Source organism: Eulemur rufifrons, chromosome 3 (genome assembly GCF_041146395.1).
Source record: "Eulemur rufifrons isolate Redbay chromosome 3, OSU_ERuf_1, whole genome shotgun sequence".
Lineage (NCBI taxonomy): Eukaryota > Metazoa > Chordata > Mammalia > Primates > Lemuridae > Eulemur > Eulemur rufifrons.
In genome coordinates this window covers 70,461,515-70,480,800 of record NC_090985.1, presented here as the reverse complement: position 1 = coordinate 70,480,800, position 19,286 = coordinate 70,461,515, and the positions used below count along the sequence as shown (strand labels likewise).

The 19,286-nt window shown below is 32.4% G+C and overlaps 1 protein-coding gene across 1 annotated transcript in view; it reads left to right on the top strand.

The window, feature by feature from the left end:
* The window catches only part of CNBD1 (cyclic nucleotide binding domain containing 1), a 307,427-nt gene that overhangs the window by 225,545 nt on the left and 62,596 nt on the right, over positions 1 to 19,286 (top strand). Inside the window, exons 7-8 of the mRNA XM_069465605.1 lie at positions 3,025 to 3,156; positions 4,398 to 4,530. Of these exons, the coding sequence (XP_069321706.1) occupies positions 3,025 to 3,156; positions 4,398 to 4,530 (265 nt within the window). The remainder of the gene's footprint in view (positions 1 to 3,024; positions 3,157 to 4,397; positions 4,531 to 19,286) is intronic.

The following is a 19,286-nucleotide window of genomic DNA, read 5'->3' as shown; positions in this document are numbered from 1 at the left end:
GTGGAAACAACCCAAGTGCCCATCAATACATGAGTGGATTACTAAAATGTGGTATATGTATACCATGGAGTTCTGCTAAGCCACAAAAAACAATGGTGATCTTGCACTTCTTGTATTATCCTGGATAGAGCTGGAGCCCATTCTACTAAATGAAGTATCACAAGAATGGAAAAACAAGCACCACATGTACACACCATCAAATTGGTATTAACTGATCAACATTTATGTGCACATACAGTAGTAACATTCATCAGGTGTTGGGCAGGTGGGAGGGGAGAGCAGGGGATGAGTATATACACACCTAATAGGTGTGGTGTACACCATCTGGGGCACGGACACACTGAAGCTCTAACTTGGGTGGGGCAAAGGCAATAAAGGTAACCTAAACATTTGCACCCCCATAATATACTGAAATAAAAAAAAAATAAAACTAACATCTTGTTCTACTCTCAGTCTAAATTGTTCTTTTAAGTAAATATAGAATTCTAGGTAGAAAGTTATTTTTCTTGAGAACCATATTTAAGGCGACCATATTTACAGAACAATATAGAAATAGTATAGATATTAATAATTAAAAAAATAATTCCACTAAAATAATTGGGTATGCAAAGGATACTGGAAGGTTTATCATTTCCTAATTATTAATATTAGGGAGTCTGATGATATTGGTTAATGAATCAAGAAAGAAAGCTTTAAGAATGTTATTCAAAGTCAAGGAGGACTTCTGCTTTCATATGGCTTATTAAGTAATTCAGACTAATGCACTAAAAACAATTAGAAAAGCTGGAAAAATATATGCAGAAAACATCTGCTTGAAATTATTTATAGCTAACAAGATGGTAAAGGAGAGATCTGGAAGAGGAGAAAGATTAGGGAGTATACCAAATCGTGGTCAGGAATATAAAATTCAGATTCATCTCTAGGTTTTATGTATTCTTGTGTTTGGAAGACTCATCTCTTCCCTCAACTCCAGAAAATTTGCAACCATTTTCATGTATTACCTTTCTCCCAATCTGTTTGGTATCTCCTGGAATTTCTATTAGATATATGCTGAATGACCTCCATATATCTTCCATATCTATAATTTGAGTATGTAGTATACATGATAATAAATTGTGAATTGGTGGGACTTATGTAACAGCTTATCAACATTTGAAGATACTGGTACTTGATGTCTTCTTAAGGACAATTTGCCTCCAAATTTTAAGCTGGAAAATCACTGGAATAACTTTTAAAAAGAATTAAATGGCTTTTTAGATTTTCGGTATGTATGTTAAGAATTGTGTACAAATTGAAATGTCTGTACTGATCCTCAACACAACCAATAAAATCTCAATTACAAAAAAAAAAAAAACCCTCCCTCTTATTTCCTTTCTTTCTATATTTTCTATATTTTGTTTTGGATTATTTTCTCATATATTATCCATGTCATGAATTCTTTTTTTTAAATTAGTTTCAATCTACAAATTAATATGTCCATTGCATCTTTTCTTTCATTAATGCTTATTTATAGAAGTCTAATTTTGTTCTTTTCCAAAATTCCTATTTATTCTTCCATCATATCATGCTCTAATTGCATAGTATTTTGAATGCACATAGGTTGTTTAATTTTTTTAAGGTTGTTTAATTTTTTTCTTTCTTCTTCTTTGTTGACTTTCTCTCATAGGATATCTATTCACTTGTGTGGCTTATAGTTATTTTTTTAATCATGATTTTTTCATCAGCAGTGATTGCTTTCTATGGGAATTCATTTTTCTCTGAATTGATTCATAAGGTTTAATGTTTGCATTTTCCTAGATCCTAGGGGTTTTGCCAGTTGTGTATCAGGCTTTACATTAATTTTTTCAGCTTTAGGTCTTTTACTATTCATAAATGTACCACACAAGCACACCTGCACAAGTTGCAGACCTAGGTTCCTGATTTTGTGACAATTCTGCCCAGTTCCACAGCTAGAAGCCAAGCCTCTCTGTGGCTTTCATAGATCACTGGGTAGAGATTTTCTTGTCTCCATTTCACATGTGAGGCAATCCTCCAAGTTCCTAGGCTTTAGGCAAGGAGACTCAATTCCATTCCTTCACCTTGCATGATCCTGAATGTTATCTCCTGTTCCTACATGTACAAGCCCAGAACACAGCCCCTCAGAGGACCTCATTCTTGTTTGATAGTGCCGTGGACCACTTTGGCTTCGGCAGTGACTGACATTGTAAATTACTTCTCCACATCTGGACTTGCAGATTCAAGCTCAGTTATACATTTAGTGAAAAAGAAAAATATTCAGTCTTTCTATGGATTTGAAGTAGAAAAGTGCAAGTCCTCCCATATCATTTTAGATAGCCATACTGACCTGATGTTTTCCCTCGAAAGCTCCTCAGTCTCTCAGAATAATATGCCCCTTGTCCTTCACATGCCTTCCAGTTTATCCCAGGCAAACATGAATATAGATCCTCTAAGTAGCTATCTATCACCTCATTATAACCTAATAACTTAGAATATGAATTCTAATGGTAACATCTTACATGCTTAATACTTATCTTTCACATGTTAAAAATTAGGTGAGCCTCTATAAATATATATGTTAATGATTTATACACTAACACTATATACACTTTTGTTATTATTACTTATTTTACCAACATATGATAGTAAAACAAACAGAAGACCATATATATATAAGTGTACTATCTTTCTTCATTCTTTCCACTACTATTCATTGAATGGCTACTATGTGCCAAGCACTATCGTAGGCACTTAAAATGAATCAGTGACTAAAATAGATCTGTCTTTTAATGTTATTTTCATCATGTTGGTGAAAAAGAATGGAATTTTTTTTTTCCTTGGGGAAGTGAATTTGGGCAAGAGTATGAGCCATCTATGCAGAGGCTGTTTAGAACTCCTTCTTTCATAGAACTGGAGCTTGACCTACAACTATACCTTTTGCAGACTCACCTATACCTATCACCTTCCCTGGGATTTTTATGTTGATGAGTGGTAATAAGGTTTAATTTGCCTTTGTTATTTTTACAGCTTAGAAGATGGAATACCTTTGGGTCCCTGGAAATTACACCTGAGATGGAAGCACAGGCGTTTTCAGTGGTGACATTAGATGATTGTGAATTTCTTAAAATCCCTGCAAAGGAATATGAGAAATTAAAATTGGTATGGCCATGTCTAATCCATATATTAATATTAGCACAATATGAGCATAAACTTAAGCTAAATTTTTCCTCTCTAGACAAAGATGTCCATATCTTTTTTTTTAATTTTTAAAATTTCACTTGACCTGGAGATCATAAAAATGTGGCTTATTTATTGAACATCATTTAAACCTCTGCTGGTAATGCATAGTTGAGGTATTAACAAAGGTTTGTATGGATATATTTTAGGTATATTTTTGTGTCCCTTTGGCTTTTCACTAATTTCAAATTCATTCATTCATTCGTTCAAGAAATATGTGCTTTGAGTGTCCACAGCATGTCATATGCTAGGAATACTAAAATGATAAGACAGATAACAATTTTTCAATCTCTACAGTCTACCTTAGGGGCAAAAATACTTGGGAGTGATTGGTATGCCATTTCATAGTTACAACAGACATCAAACTCAGAGCTGCGTTAATACACAATAACAATTCTGATCCACTAATTCTGCTGCTTTAAAATAACTTACCTAATATTTAATAATTTACTTCTTTCTAGTCAAATTCAAACTTTTCCTTTTCTCCTACTTCTTCCCTGGATAGCAGAGGAAGTTTATATAAGTAAGGGGATTGGAAGGTTCCCATGGACCTACTGTTTCATCTTTTTTTGATAGAGTCTAACCCTGGTGCAAGTCCCACAGAGTGCTGGCAAAAGCCATGGTTGGAGGTTCATGTGGATGGAGCTCAGAAGACATCCACCTTCTTGCTTTGGTCTCTAATGGTGGATATTTGTTTTGATATGGTGGTCTCAGTGTCAGTGGTGCAGATGACTCTCAGAATTCAAATTCATTCCAAATTCCTAGTGTCCACTTCTTTTGATTTTCAGAGTGGCTGGCTTTAAAATAATGTTTTATATATTTTGTTTTTATTTCCCAAGTATCAGTACCACTTACTTGATATTATCAAATAAAATTTTTGAGTTTAGTCTTGACTAGGACATTTTTAATAAATACTCAAATATTTATAGAAGCATAAAATATTATGAAAGGTGGGAAGATATAATTTTAGTAAGCAGATATGACAATTAAAATTTTAATATGGCTGTGGTCATAAAGTGATACTCCCATAAAATTCAAATGTGTTTTATACTAATTTATATTCATATATCCTTTTTCTTTTCCTGCCATTTATCTATGTGCTATTTTCCTTTCTTTGTAAATTATCTATTAATGCAAATTTGATTAATAACATTCTTTTCCAGGAAAAAGCAAAACTTGAAAATGTACAAAAGTTGAAGTTAATTCGTAAGTGTCCTTATTATGAGGAATGGCCTACTTTATCCATATATGAACTAACTGCTCTCATTAAATGGAAAAAATTTCCTCCAGGTCATGGTGAGTTTAATGCAATTTTGGATCATTGTGTTTGCATAACATTATATTATTAGAATTTGTAAGTCTTCATAGTTTTAATATTTTATATAATATTTCTTCATATAGATATCTAATTTATTTGATGATAATTTTTGCCTTGGATACTTAGATTATTTCCTGTTTTTTATTAAAAATGGTACTGTACTGGCTTGAAGAGTGGTCTCAGAAATAACATCACTTCCACATCCCTTCCTAGTGTCTCCTAGCCCTTCCCCTCTCGTCTTGCCCTGACAGTCACTATAAGGGCCAAATGGAAAAGGAGAAATACAATAGGTTATAGCCAATTTTCTCTTTTCTCCTGGGTGGACAACTACTTAAGCAGCAAGTTTGATAATCTGAACCTCTGCTAGACATATAAGTGAAAAAATAATAATTATAAAGAATGAGTGAGGCCTAGGTAAGAGATAGCAGTGAAGCACCTACATTTCCAGTATTCAGTATGGCAAGGATGCACGCATTTCCTGGGTTACATGCACACAAAAAGCATAGGTGGTATTGAGTGTTTTTGTAAGATTTGTCCATCCACAAGAGCCAACTGAACAAGGGATGCCAACACAAGAGGAACTATGGTAGGATGGATCAGAGCTTTAGATCTTCTTCAGTAAGGAAACACTATTGCCCCACAAAAGACAGCCACAAACAAGAGAGAGGATGCAACCTTGATGCTATTTCCTCACAGTCAAACAGTGCAGGAGCTACCACCTAGATTATAATGGAATAGGATGTGTTTGAAAGAAGAAAGACTTCTACCCCTCACCTTACAGAGCCACAATTGTACTAAGGGAATTTTTATTTATTTTTATTTTTTATTTTTATTTTATTTTTTTTTTTTTTTTGAGGTATGTTTTCACTCCATTGCCCAGGCTAGAGTGCAGTGGCATCATCATAGCTCACTGCAACCTCAAACTCTTGGGCTCAAGTGAGCCTCCTGTCTCAGCCTCCTAAAGTGCTAGGATTACAGGCATGAGCCATTGCACCCAGCCTGTGAGAGACACTTTTAATTTAAATTTGAGATTAAAGTTCTAAAAAGAATGGATCTGAGTGATAAATTCCAGAAAGAGACTATTTTAAAAATAAAAACATGGCAGAGAAGTTAGGGAATCTGCCTAAGATATCTTTTGAGAGAGACACTATACAACAGGAAAGTGAGCTTCAGCATAGCATGGTAGAGAGGGTTGTTTTACTGGAAAAAGTAAATACAGTTGGAGGCATGTTTATGCTTCAAAGAACAAGGATTCTCTAATAAACCACTTAAATTTGGTGAGACTATAAATCTTTTCCTACATTTGTTACAAATTTCCTTTCAGTGCTTGCATTTATATTTTATTTATTATTTTTTGAAATGTAACATTTAAACTCTGTTTAGTCAAATATATATATTTTTGTCTGACTTATAAAATTGAATATCAGTAATATTGTGTTTTGGTTTGTGAAGTATTTTTCCTAATGAGGTATAAATACCAGTTTTTAGTCAAAAGGAATACAAATAGACAAATGAAAGACATGAAGTAAAAGTATTTGTAAAAAATTGAGAATTGAACATTGCTAAATTCAGTATGTTTATTGCATAGAAACAAGTTTTTAAAATGTGGATGTTTTGGATTTGTCATAGGTTTCCTCCTTTGTATCAGAAATATCAAATTTATTCTTGCCTTACTTCCAGGGCTATTCTTTATAAAAAATAATATCTCAGCCTTGCCAATCTGTCATTATATTAACATTTTTGAGCTGATGAAAAAGGAGGAAAGAAATTATATTAAAGATACTTTATATGATATAAAAGACTATGGGGCTTGAAAAGGGGATAATGATTATGTGTTTTTAATATATTTGAATACAAATGATAGTAATCTATCTCTCAATCTAAAGTAGCAATATAAAATACTTAAATTCAGCATCAAAAAACTAAAAAGGTATTAAGAGACTTAATACATTGTTTCTTAGAGTAATGTTGAGTTCAAATTCTTTCTGGTAAATGTCTTGAAAAATAACGATAGCATTAAAGTATGTATTTCATTGGACAATCTGTGATTATATTGAATATGTCAAAAATAATAATATTTTCTCACTGATTCCTAAACATATAAATGTGTGGAACTTACACTTATACAGTTTTATAAAACATTTATTCTCCTTAGAGAAGAATGACAATTTCATCGATGATCATTAAAGCCCCTTTCAGCTCTAAAATACTGTGCTTCTTATAAATAAATATACCTAGATGAAGAATAAGTTTTGTCAAACTAATCTAATTTCCTTTTATAGTAGTGACAAACTTTATATATCAAAGAAAAAGCATTGGATTTTAATACTTCTTGATTTACTCAAGATTCATTTTGAATTTTTATCAGAAAACGTGAAGAATGTAGCTCAAATTACAGTTTTATTATCTGGGTTTAAAATTTGCAATAGTATGATTTTCCAAAGCATAATTATGTGTGTTTTGATCTTATTTTAGTATTGTATGTTGGATGAAGTTTCAGAGGGATTTAGTTAATTATTCAAAAGCCTAATAGAGTTCAGGATCAATCCTTGGCAAACTATGAAATAAGTAAAGCTTGTTTCTGGCTCTATTTGCTTTATTAACTTCTTAAGTCCTCCTACTTTTGCATCCTATGACAAAGGAGCCTGAATGTGTACAATGTTGCTTGTCATTTTGGCCTATCCAGATTGTATCACATCATCCCAGGTGTTATTCTTTCAAGGTGTGGCTGATTGGAAAATGACAACTGGCTTAGCTCACTGATCATTGTGTTCCCACATGTCTCATACATACAAGAAAGATGATAAATTAACTTGGCAAATGTTTAACTAGCTATGTATATTTTGTTGTTTTCTTGCTTCTGTCAGTCTGCCCCATCTTTCTCCAGATAGGACTCAATATAGCAAACATGATCGCTGGAAAAACTGAAAAAATTGTTGTAATCAATTCAGTTCTGAAAAAGTATGTGAAAATAATAATACCATCAATAATAATAGTAATAGTAAAAATGATGTGCAGTAGACTTCAAAATCTTCTGGAATGAGCCCACCTTATTTTTTTAGTACCCTAAAGATCATCTAGAATTTATAGGTCCTTGAACAAATTGTTGATAAATGAATGAATAATATTTTGATGTCAGTATTTGCCCCATACCAAAGTTATGACTTATTTCTCCCAAAATAAAATAATTTAACTCTTTGCTGCTCAGTACATCTGGGTTGCATTAATACTTAGCATGTATTTTCTCTATTTGAGAGAAATACTATTCACGGATTTAATCTTAAGATAACTGAAATACATGTTTTATTAAATCTGATTAAAACACAATTTATTCCTTTACTGTTTTTGGGTAGAAATTTAAAATAATTGTATCATTGCAATAAATCAACCATTAGGAATTCTCAGAGGGCATAGTGTTTTAAACTAATAATCTAGGTAAAAGAAAGCCACTATGGATTTGAGAGGATGTTAAATGAGACAAACATTAGCATGGTATTAAGGACACCAATAGTTAATGGAAGTTTGAAAGTCTGTCCTCTTCAGCCAATCACTTGGAGTAAAAGAATTTGTAGAATCCATCAACTCATCATTTTTATTTTTAGTCATTATGTTTAAATCTCACTATGAATCCAGGCAACTTTCTACTATATAGCATAAGAAATGGAATGATCACTGACAAATATAATGCAAGTATAATCTCCCTCCTACTTATTAAATTTGTTGTCATCCATATTGTTCTTATTAATATCACTGTCAGAAATAACTTCTGAGAATCATGAATGCTCAATCCCCTTCAAAATACTTTTAGCTAATTTGTGAAAGCTAGAAAAGCTAAAAACTATATCTTCTAGATCCTTTGTAAAAGTTTTAATTTTGAGTGTGACCTCTGTTCTGCCCAGCCAATATTCTTATACAGCATTTGGAAGAAGTCAGGGAGCACCTCTTCTTGCAAACATCACGATGAGCATGGCAGTTTTAAGGTTTAGTCCCTGGTATCACAAATGATGCATGCCATGAAGCAGCTAGAGTGAGATTTCTTTTAGAAAACCTCTATATTGTGAGTGGCCTTTTCCACTGGCTATACCATTGATCTTGATACAGATCTTGATATAGACTGAGATTATTTCCTTGATCTGTAGCATTGAAATCTTGTTTCATGACCCTCCTAACACCCTCAAAAAAACTTTTTACTTACATTAGAAAAAAGGAGTCTGTTGTCTGTACTTAGGAACAAAGGACTGTGCGCTGGTTGTTCATTCTATCAATGATCTCCTTTGTGAATGAGCACTTTTCCAGAAGTTCTTCATTTGGCATTAGTGTCAATATTTTTATTAAATATCTACTATGTGCAAAATGCTATGATAGATGCTTTTGTGGTATGAAAAGAAATGCATTTTTAAATCACTTAAAATCAAATATTCAAGTAAGAATGATGTATTCATTACCATGTAGGACACTTTGAGCTTTGGTTTTTGATCTCGAAAGTTTAATAATTAGAAAAATGCAAAAGAGTGTAATTTTAAACTAATGAGATGAATAAAAATATCCTGTACTAAAATTATTTTTAATATCTCATGGACATATGTATTATCTACCATGATAAACATTAAATGATTATTTTCCAACAGATACAGTAGAAACTGAATGGGAGAGAGGATTTTTTGGATATGATCAGTCACTAGGTGAGATTGATGATGCTAGGCAGAAAAAAATAACATGAGTCAATATATGGTTTGTAGATCTTGATTCAGAACAGTTGATCAAACAGTCTAACTCAATCAGATCCTTATTCTTGAGCACTGGGAGCTGAGTCAACACTGCTGAGTCAAGAGAATCTGAGGCATTTTAAATGCCTTATTCATATTTGGGGCTTTATCTTATAGATAACGTGCCATCATTAAAGTTTTTTGAATAACAGAAGAGACCTGAAGAGGTAAAAGTTTAGGAGAATGAATCAGACAGAGCAATATGAATGATGGTCGAAAGAAGAGAGGCACTAGAAACCAAAAGAACGATTAGGAGTCTGTTTGCTAGTGCAGAGGCAACGGTGACACTAATGATGGAAATAAATTTATCTAAGAAGCATTTTCAATATCAGGAGTATTGTATAAAATAGACCTTTTCAAATACACTGCCAGTTCTCCTTCTTAGCACCATTGGTAGTTGACATGTATAGGGACGTTTTGGATTTTTAGATCTCAACCAGAGTACTTTGTTGCTGCACAGATGCATATGTCTGTGGATGTTGGCCTCAACACGCACATCCGATACCAGGCAGGCATCCTTAAAGCGTGCGTTTAAATGAACCTTGCTCTCATTTCCCACCTGCAGCATTGGAACAAACTTTGCCTAGTATTTCCTAGAGGTACTCAACTACAGCCCACCTCACCCCCACTCCAAATACTTTTGTGAGTGTAGGCCATTACTTACAAATGTTCAAGGGAGAGTTGCTTTTTTTTCTCACCCAGAGCCCAAGCTAAAGATAGCTTCCTGAATGGCTCACTTCACCTATGGATAGATATTTTTGATGCCTGTTTTCATTGAGAGTCCTGGTATTAGGCAGTGAATTTGTTTTTACTCCCTAAGTTGTAAAAGCACATTTTTTCCCCCATCACTCTTGTTTTGGTCATTAAAACTCAAGTCCTTTGGCTGTTGTCGTCTGCTAATGCTCTCAAGGCTGCCGAAGGTCCTGCTCACCACCTTTTTGAGCTTCACCTTAATTTGTATTTTTTATTATTAAAGGATTTATAGTGATATCGATCATCTAAAGATACAAATTCAGAATATGTACATTTTATTACTTTATTTTCTAAATAAAATTTTCAAGATTACTTAAGTGTAATCCAATATTTCAACATTGACCTATGTTGGAATGTTTTTACAACTCAAGAACCTTTAATTTTTTTCCATGAGGTTTCTTTTCTTTTTTTGTAACTGTTTCCTTATGATTTGGTAGTATATCTTTTTGCTAGAGTAATAATTTGTAATAAAAATATGTGATGAGGATGTAAAATTTAATAATTTCATTAAATTCTATGAAAACGGCTTCTACTATTATTACCGTTGAAGGTTTAATAATGTACCTCAGAAATATTGTGGCTAGAAATATTATTAAAATATAATGTTATAGCTATGCACTATAAAACCATTGATTTTGTTCTCAATTGATTTTGCAATTTGACAAAGATGTATTTATATCCATAGAAACATGCTTTGTAGAAAGTATAATTTGTTTCTCAGAATTTAGCCCTCTAATTTTGTTAATAGTATAGTAAAGGTAAATAATATGTTAAACAGTTATGTAAAGTAAAAATTCTGCTTATTTAAATAATTATCCAGCTGCTAGATAGTAATTAAATTTAAATAAATTAAGAATTTATTTAATTAATTCAAATCCCTTGGAAGTAGATAAGATACAATTAAACATTTTTTAATGATAGAACACTCATCTATTCATATTCCCCATGAATAAATAGAACTTGTCATCAGTAACCCCAGCAACTGCTAAACCTCTTTATAGAGCACTTTCCTGTTCTTCTCTTTACTTCCCACAAATGACCATTGCCTCTTGTATTCTGTCACGACAAAAATTATGTATCCTATTACTGTAATTAACTTTTGGCATTCTATCTCCCAACATTTAGAAGTAAAGTTGCATTTCTCTCCACCTAAAGAATAAAATGGCATAATTTCATTTTCTCATACTTTTGGCAAAACAAATATATGAAAATAAATTTGAAATTTTTTTCTCTAAGCAAACCAAATATGTGGACTTTTTAATCTATAGAAATGTTGAATTATAAATACCATTCCCTTTAGTAAAAGTAACTTCTAAAATTTTCAAAGTAGAACTTCTAAGTACAATTACAATATAATTTGATTTCTAAAAATTTAAAACAATCTATTAAATGAAGAAGCAATTTGTATTGTATGTTATAATGCACCATCCCCATCTCCCACCTGTGGGAGTACATTAACTTAAGTCCTTGACATTTTGGAGTTAACAGTTTACATGATCTTTGATGATACATGCTTATGGGAATGGCTTCTGCTTGGAAGGTTCCCTCACATTTGGAGAGAGAAGATGAACAAAGACAGAACCTGGATTAATAGAAGTAGTCAGTTAACTATGTAGAGTTTGCTGTGTCACAGATTTTAAGGAGGGAGGAAGGCTAAAAAAGTAAACATAGAAAAAGTATTCTTTTATTTGCTTCCAGATTTTAAGGCCCAGCTCATAGTGTGTGGAAGCAAACGAGACCGAAGGGCTTTTTTTGTGAATGGTGATATCTTGAGTATGTTTTACAAGATGAAATAAAAAAGCAGGAATGACTGTTGAAATAGTAATTAGAAGCAATGTCTATATAATTTGGTAAAACTGTCATGACCAGTGATGACCAAATTCTTTTCCATTGCATTCTTGATGGCAATAAAAAGAGAAATAAGATTTAAAACCATAAAACTTGGGCTATAGCTCATAAAGTATCATAATCTAATTTATATTATATTATCATAATATAATAATATATGGTTTTGAGGAAGTATAAATTTTAGAACAATGTTTTCCAATAGAAATATAATGCAAGCCACGTATATAGTTTTAAATTTTCTAGTAGCTACATTTAAAAAGTAAAAAGAAACAGATGACATTAAATTTAATATTATGTTATTTAACTCAATACAGATATCTAATTTCAACACATAATCAATATAGAATAACTACTTAGATATTTTACATCTTGTTTTTATATCAAGCTTTCATATTAAATCTTCAAAATCTAATGTGTATTTTACACTTAGAGCACATCTCTGCTTGGCCTCGCCACATTTCTAATGCTCAATAGCTACATGTGGCTAGTGGCTACCATATTGGAAAGCACAGCCTTAGGACATACGATACTCTTTTGATGTTGTAAAATAAAAAAGAGGAAAAAATATCAGTGTAACAAACTTATAGAACTGGAGATTTTTAAAACTATCAGTAAAGATTAACTATATGGTTGCTTCTTTTATAGATCTTATAAATCATTTTGATGACTACTTCCTAAAAAGTTACTATAGCTAAGATAGTAAACCATGTCAATATAGGTTGTTTTTTTTTTTTTTTTTTACTTTGACATTTGAATGTCCCCAATTTCCCTGGAATCACACATTTGCAGATGCATTTGTGAGTATGTGTGCCCGTTAAGGTTATCTCAGGAAAATGAAAACATATTTACATGTAGCATTTTCATTTTTATTTTAAAATAGACTATATTATATTCATAAAAAGATCTATTAGGATACCAGGATTATGAATTGGATATCACAAATCTTGATCTTCATGAATGTTAAAGGACCTCATAAAGTGGTATTTATATTTCTAAAATTATTAATATAGAACTTGCATAAGATAAACTCTATTCTAAATATACCAGGAAACAGTATTACAGGCACCTTATAACAATTTATTTGAGAAAGTAATCTTCAAATTGTTTTATAAATCTGATTTTTAATATTGAGATTACAACTACACTGCTATACTTTTGAACTTTTTTTATAATAGAGGAAATTTGATATTCCACAAAGCTAGACACCAATTGCAAATAGACTATATGTATTTATAGTCTAAAGAATATATATGTATAATATCATATATTTGGAATCTCCTCTCCTTAAGAAAATAGTATTAGCTGATTAGGTTCTCAAGACAGTGCACAGACCTTGTTAAATTGTTACCTGTAAAGTATCCTTCTCTGCTTCTGAAAATGAGGGGCTACTTCTAACGCCACGATCACTACCACCCTGGCCCACTGAACAACATAAATGGGTATTGCCTCAAATCTATGCTGGTATCTTCACTTTGTCTGGCAGATTGGCAGAAGGGAAAAATGAGCATTTCTTGAACATCTATTCTATTTCAGCTACTTTCTCACACATTATCTTACTTCTCAAAAATCTCTACTTGATAAGTATACCCACTTTATTAATATGGAAACTCCAGCTCAAAAATTTACGTTTCCAAGGTTAGACTTCTAGTGAATGTCATATTTGAAATCCAAAACTGATCAATGTGAAAATGAATCTTTTCATTCCATTACGTGATTTCTTCAAGAGGTTTTCCAGTGTTTGGAAAAGTCCTATGTGTTAGCAGGGGTAGGAGTATCTTGACTCCAGGCAATACAAAAATCTGGAGTATATCTATTTTTTAAACTCAAGTCAGGTCCCTATTCTGCTTATTCCACTTATTTGCGTTTGTGGTCTCCAGGGACTAACTTTCCTTCATCTCCGTCCACATTTCCTACTATGCCTCTGCTTCTGGCCGGGCTTCGCTACTCCCCATCCTCTTGTTAGATCACAATGCAGTTTGTAGAATTTTCCCCACTGTCTCTTTCTGAAAGAAACGCCAAACTGTTTGATGTTTTAGGAAACTGTTATTGTTATAATCAACAGTAAGAAATAGACATATGGTTAAAAAGCTACTTACAACAGTCCACCCCCTTCTTTTGTCTGTGTAGGGCTTCCTTACTTTTCATGTAAATGAAACAATAAGTCTTTGGGTACGTGCAGTCCTGAATTAGACTCAAATACATTTTCCAGGAAAGCATGGATTAAAGGAAGTTTAGATTGTAAATATGATAAAGATTATTGGATTCCAGATTGGTTGGAGAAGAACAGAATGAGGGCTGAAAACTCAGTGCAAATATGACACACAGTGAGGAATAGCTATAGAATTTGTCCCAGCTCATTTGTCACCTGTGTGTAAGTTAGAGAAAGATACTACTTTCTCTTGGCAGATACAGCACTGTGCTAGGGCACCCAGCATGGTGATCGGGTCATAAATTGGATTTCAGCCACACTAACCCTTGGAGCCAGGTGCTCTTGTACAACGAACAACCTGTGCAACTATGCATCTCTCTCTCTCTCTCTCTCTCTCTTTTTTTTTTTAATCTCTCCTTTCCTTTCTTGTTCTACATAGAACATCCTGACACCATATGCTCAATCTTGGATTATAAGCAGGGAAAATGGGCTGGAAATATGGAGAAAAAATGAAAAATACAAAAGTAGTAGAAAACACACAAGAAATTTTTAGCCTTTGGATATTTGGTTTAACTAGGTGAATGTTAGTATGTGGAGAACATATGTAAATCAGTTATCCATGAGTCAGCACTACTTGCAGTTTAAAAAAATATAGATATGATATCCAAAAGATCAATATTATTATAGTTTTTTATGAATTATAAAGTATATTAAAATAGTTATATATTGATTTATTAATATTATTCTCAGGAATAGAAACTATTTTAACAAAATACTTATTTGTGTGCATGTACATATATATGCCCAAAGACTAGACATAGACAAAGCATGTTATAATAAAAACAAATTATATATCAATAAATAAATATTTAAAATATATAAAATTGAGAACTCTGTAGAGTTACCAGAAAATATAACAGTTCTCATTAATATCTAGAGGTATGCATTGTTTAATTAGAAGCTAGGTACGTTAATTTCTAAGCGGCTAAAATTTTATAGCTGTATTGCTATGTCAGGACCACTAGTTGGTCACTTAATTGAAAACAAAATTAGAGAATTATGTAAGATGACATATGTAGCTTGAGGATTTCATTTTAATTTAAAATCTTTACTATGTATGTCTTATTTCCCATGTCTTGATGGAGGGTGAAGGCCTCTTATTTGAGTGTGGATCCACTGATTGGAGATCTATGTATTTTTGTATACTCATGAATTCTAATATCAGTTCATTTGAAGAGGGACAAGAAATAATATCTTTTATGAAGACTAAAAATTTGTTTTGTTTCTCTCAGACTCTTACTTATATCTAATTAGGGTATTTTATTTTGCAACTCAATTTTTAGGTCTTTCTAATGGATTCATCTTAGATTTCATAAAAACATGAGCTCTCTTTCACATAAAATAATTATTGGTTTAATATTTGATTATAGTTTGTAATTACAATACAAATGCAAATAACATGAACAGCATTTGGAACAAACACAACTGATTGTTGTCAAGAATACAATTTACCTGGCATAACTGAAGTACATGAGGATATTAAAGTGTACCATACATGCTTCAGGGATTTAATGAAAAATATGGATATGGGTCATGCTTTATAAAGTTGGTTACTTTGGCAGATTTTTAAAATGGAGTCTGTTTAAGGAAATTTTTGTTAAAAACTTAAGTGATCAGAACCTAGAAAGAATATTTCAAGAAGCCTTCATGGATTCTAACTTCAATATGTTTTATTAGGTATCTTTGCATTTTAAGTAACAGGAATCAAACTCAATAAAGCAAGAGGAAAAAATAACAATGAACAAAAATAATTTACTGGTTTATATAACTGGGAAGTTCAGGCCTTTATCTTTCAGTAATGTATGGGTATAGAAGTTGAACTGATTTCAGTAGGATTGTATTTTCCAGTCTTTTGTTCTGTTTTGCTTTGTGTTAGCTTCCTTCTCCAGCAAGTTTTCCCATGTTAAGGGAAAAATAGCTGCCTTGTCTTTACAGTCAACAATCCTTTGAAAAAGTCTCTTTTCTTGATTGTTCCAGAAAAATCTGGTATGATTCACGAGTCACATGCATATCCTAAACAATTCACTGTGGCCAAGGGATGGAATTTGTTGTTCAGTTATAGTTGAGTTATAGATCTGCCCCTGGAGGTTGGTAAAGTCCTCCTTGAACCCCTGCTAAAGAGGATGTGTGTATCTCTAGTGTATCTCTAATGATTTTTACAAAAAAATCATGTTTCATCCAAGTGGGAGTCTGGCATTACATAATCTTTAAAATATTCATGTAGCACTTGGGCAGAATTATTAACACGACCGTCTCCTTTTGACCTTAGATGTTCTTTGTCTTTGTGATTATTTCTTCTTTTTAATTAAAACATAATTGTATTAATAAAATTTTATAATACAAAAATAATTTATGGGGTACATGTGATATTTTGACACATGCATACAATACATAATGATCAAATCAGGGCATTTAGGCAATCCATTACCTCAAACATTTGACATTTGTGTTGGGAACATTTCAAATCTTCTCTTCTAGCTATTTTGAAATAGACAATATCTTATTGTTAACTATAGCCACCCTACTGTGCTATGGAACACTACAACTTATTCCTTCCACCTAATCATGTATTTGTACCCATTAACCAACCTCTCTTCATTCCTCCTGCCGCCCCACCACACACACACACACACCCCCTTCCCAGCCTCTGGTTGCTATCTATTCTCTACCTCCAGGAGACCAAAGTTTTAGCTCCCACTTCTGAGTGAGTACGTGTGATATTCATCTTTCTGTGCCTAGTTCATTTTACTTTTAATGGCCTCCAGTTTTATCCATGTTGCTGCAAATGATAGGATTTCATTCTTTTTTATGACTGAATGGTTTTTCATTGTGTACATATACCACATTTTGTTTATCCATTCATCCATTCATGAACACTCAGGTTGATTCCATACGTTGGCTATTATTAATAGTGCTGCTCTGCAACAAACATGGGGGTGCTGGTATCCCTTTGATACACTTATTTCCTTCCCTTTAGATAAATGCACAGAGTGGGATTGCTGGATAACATGATAGCTCTAGTTTTAGTTTTCTGAGAAACCTCCACATTGTTTTCTTTAATTGCTGTACTAATTTACATTCCAACCAACAGTGTATAAGTTCCCTTTTCTCTGCATCCTTGCCAGCATTTTTTATTTTGTGGTTTTTCTTTTTTGTAATAGCCATTCTAACTGGAGTAAGGTGATCTATTTCTTCTAAATTTCAAATCATCTCTACTTCTACACTCCACTCCACTTGTCATTTCTTGGTACCTAAAATTGGTGCTACCTACTCTTAGGTCTGGTCTTTAAATTACAGATTTTCCTCCAAATGTCTCAGAGGCAGCTATGTTTCTAGTGATATTGCTTTGTGTATTTCTATTTGTAAATGCCTTCATATGACTTCAGGAAATATAATTCCCTGTATGTTTTTTTCTGTAATTCCTAAATTGACTCCTGCTCAAATTATTGTAAGAAAAGTTTTTGTAAACTTCCATGGTTTCAAAACAAAGCAAAAATCTATATCTACATCTGTGTTTGTGTCTGTACATATATCTACATCATTATCATCTATACCCAGGTATCTGTCTAACTATATATCTATATCTACATCTATCTATATCCATCTAATCAATCATATCCTGGACTAGAGAAATACCTGGAATTGATCCTCATTTTTCAAAAGCAAGTCACTCTTTTGTTGCTTTCTTTCTCCTCAAAGCACTATGTCAGTATTTTGAGAAAATAATCTATCTTGAACAAAATTATCCTAACTCCAAGGTTGCAGGGCTTTCATTTTAACCATTTCTTACTACTATGTGTGGGTTACATATGTACAAAGTTCTGTATTCTCTTGGGACAACATCCACATGATTAGTTTGATCTCTTTTAATATTTCCACTCCTGAATTTATATTAGTGGCATTGCCACATTTTAGATCCCAAATACATGTTTATTCAAGGCTTCTCAAGCTATGAGTTAATGATATAAATGAGCACGTATTCAGATCCTATGAAACATAATAGATTTTTACATTGCTTGTAAAGAAAGAAAAATAAGACTCTGCTAGGGACAATCTATCTTCTCTATCACTTTCTTTTTTCCTATTTTAAATTGTTTTTGTATTTCTACATGCAAGTAAGAGCCACAAAAATAATTTTCCATAATTTCATATGTTGATTTTTTAACTTTGATAAAAATTATCTTCTTTGGGTTTTATTAAATCTAGCATTTTAGAAGACTCAACAGTTTCAGATAATAAAACTCCATAAAAGTCCTTTTTCGATACAAGACAAATCTTGGGTCAGTAGAGGGCAGCCATGTCAAAGACCTGCATTTCTTTTTTGGTCTCTGTAGGTTCCCAAATCTTACAGGAGGTTTTAAGGAAATAGTTACAGCTATGAGATTAGCATTTGCTCACAGAAAAATTAGACACACACATGAATTTAGGATTAAATGCTATAGGTGTTCTGCTTAAACTTCTCAAATGGCATACTTTAATTTTTTATTTTTTTCATTATTAAATTTTTGACCATGTTTGTGAGGGTAGTGCTATTTTCTGAATTTTATTTTAATGTTAATCCATTCTACACCCGGAAAGATTGGCAAGGCTTAATATTAAAATGCCATATACCCAACTTCTATTTTAGAAAGGACAAAGTGATATTGAACTAGAAAATTTGTGCTGCTTTTTGGACTTATTATATTAATATTAATCCACTTATGTTTGTTTGACAAATGTTATTTTAGAAAACACTACAGGAACTTATCTGGAGAAAATATTTGCCATAGAATGTAAAATATAAATCAAATTTGAGCTTCTGTCCAAAATGAAGTGACATGGGGCTGAATGATGTAATGATAATTATTCAGGAATATTACATAGAAAATTTTGTTTATGTGTTTAAGAAGTTTTTCTCAAGAAGGACTTGGGTTCCTTATTTATTCATGCTATTTCTCAAGTATTTAAGACACAGTTTTAAAGAGAAGAAATATAATGTACATTATTTGAACAAATTCTTCAACAATAAAGAAACTATCAATAGATTTTTAATGCATGTGAACCACATTCTGTGGTTCTATCATTTAGCAAACTGCCTCAAACACTCATTCAGTGTCCTGCATAGCATGAGGTACCTTTGAGAAGAAAGTGATGTTTTTCTTCACCTCAGGAAGATGTG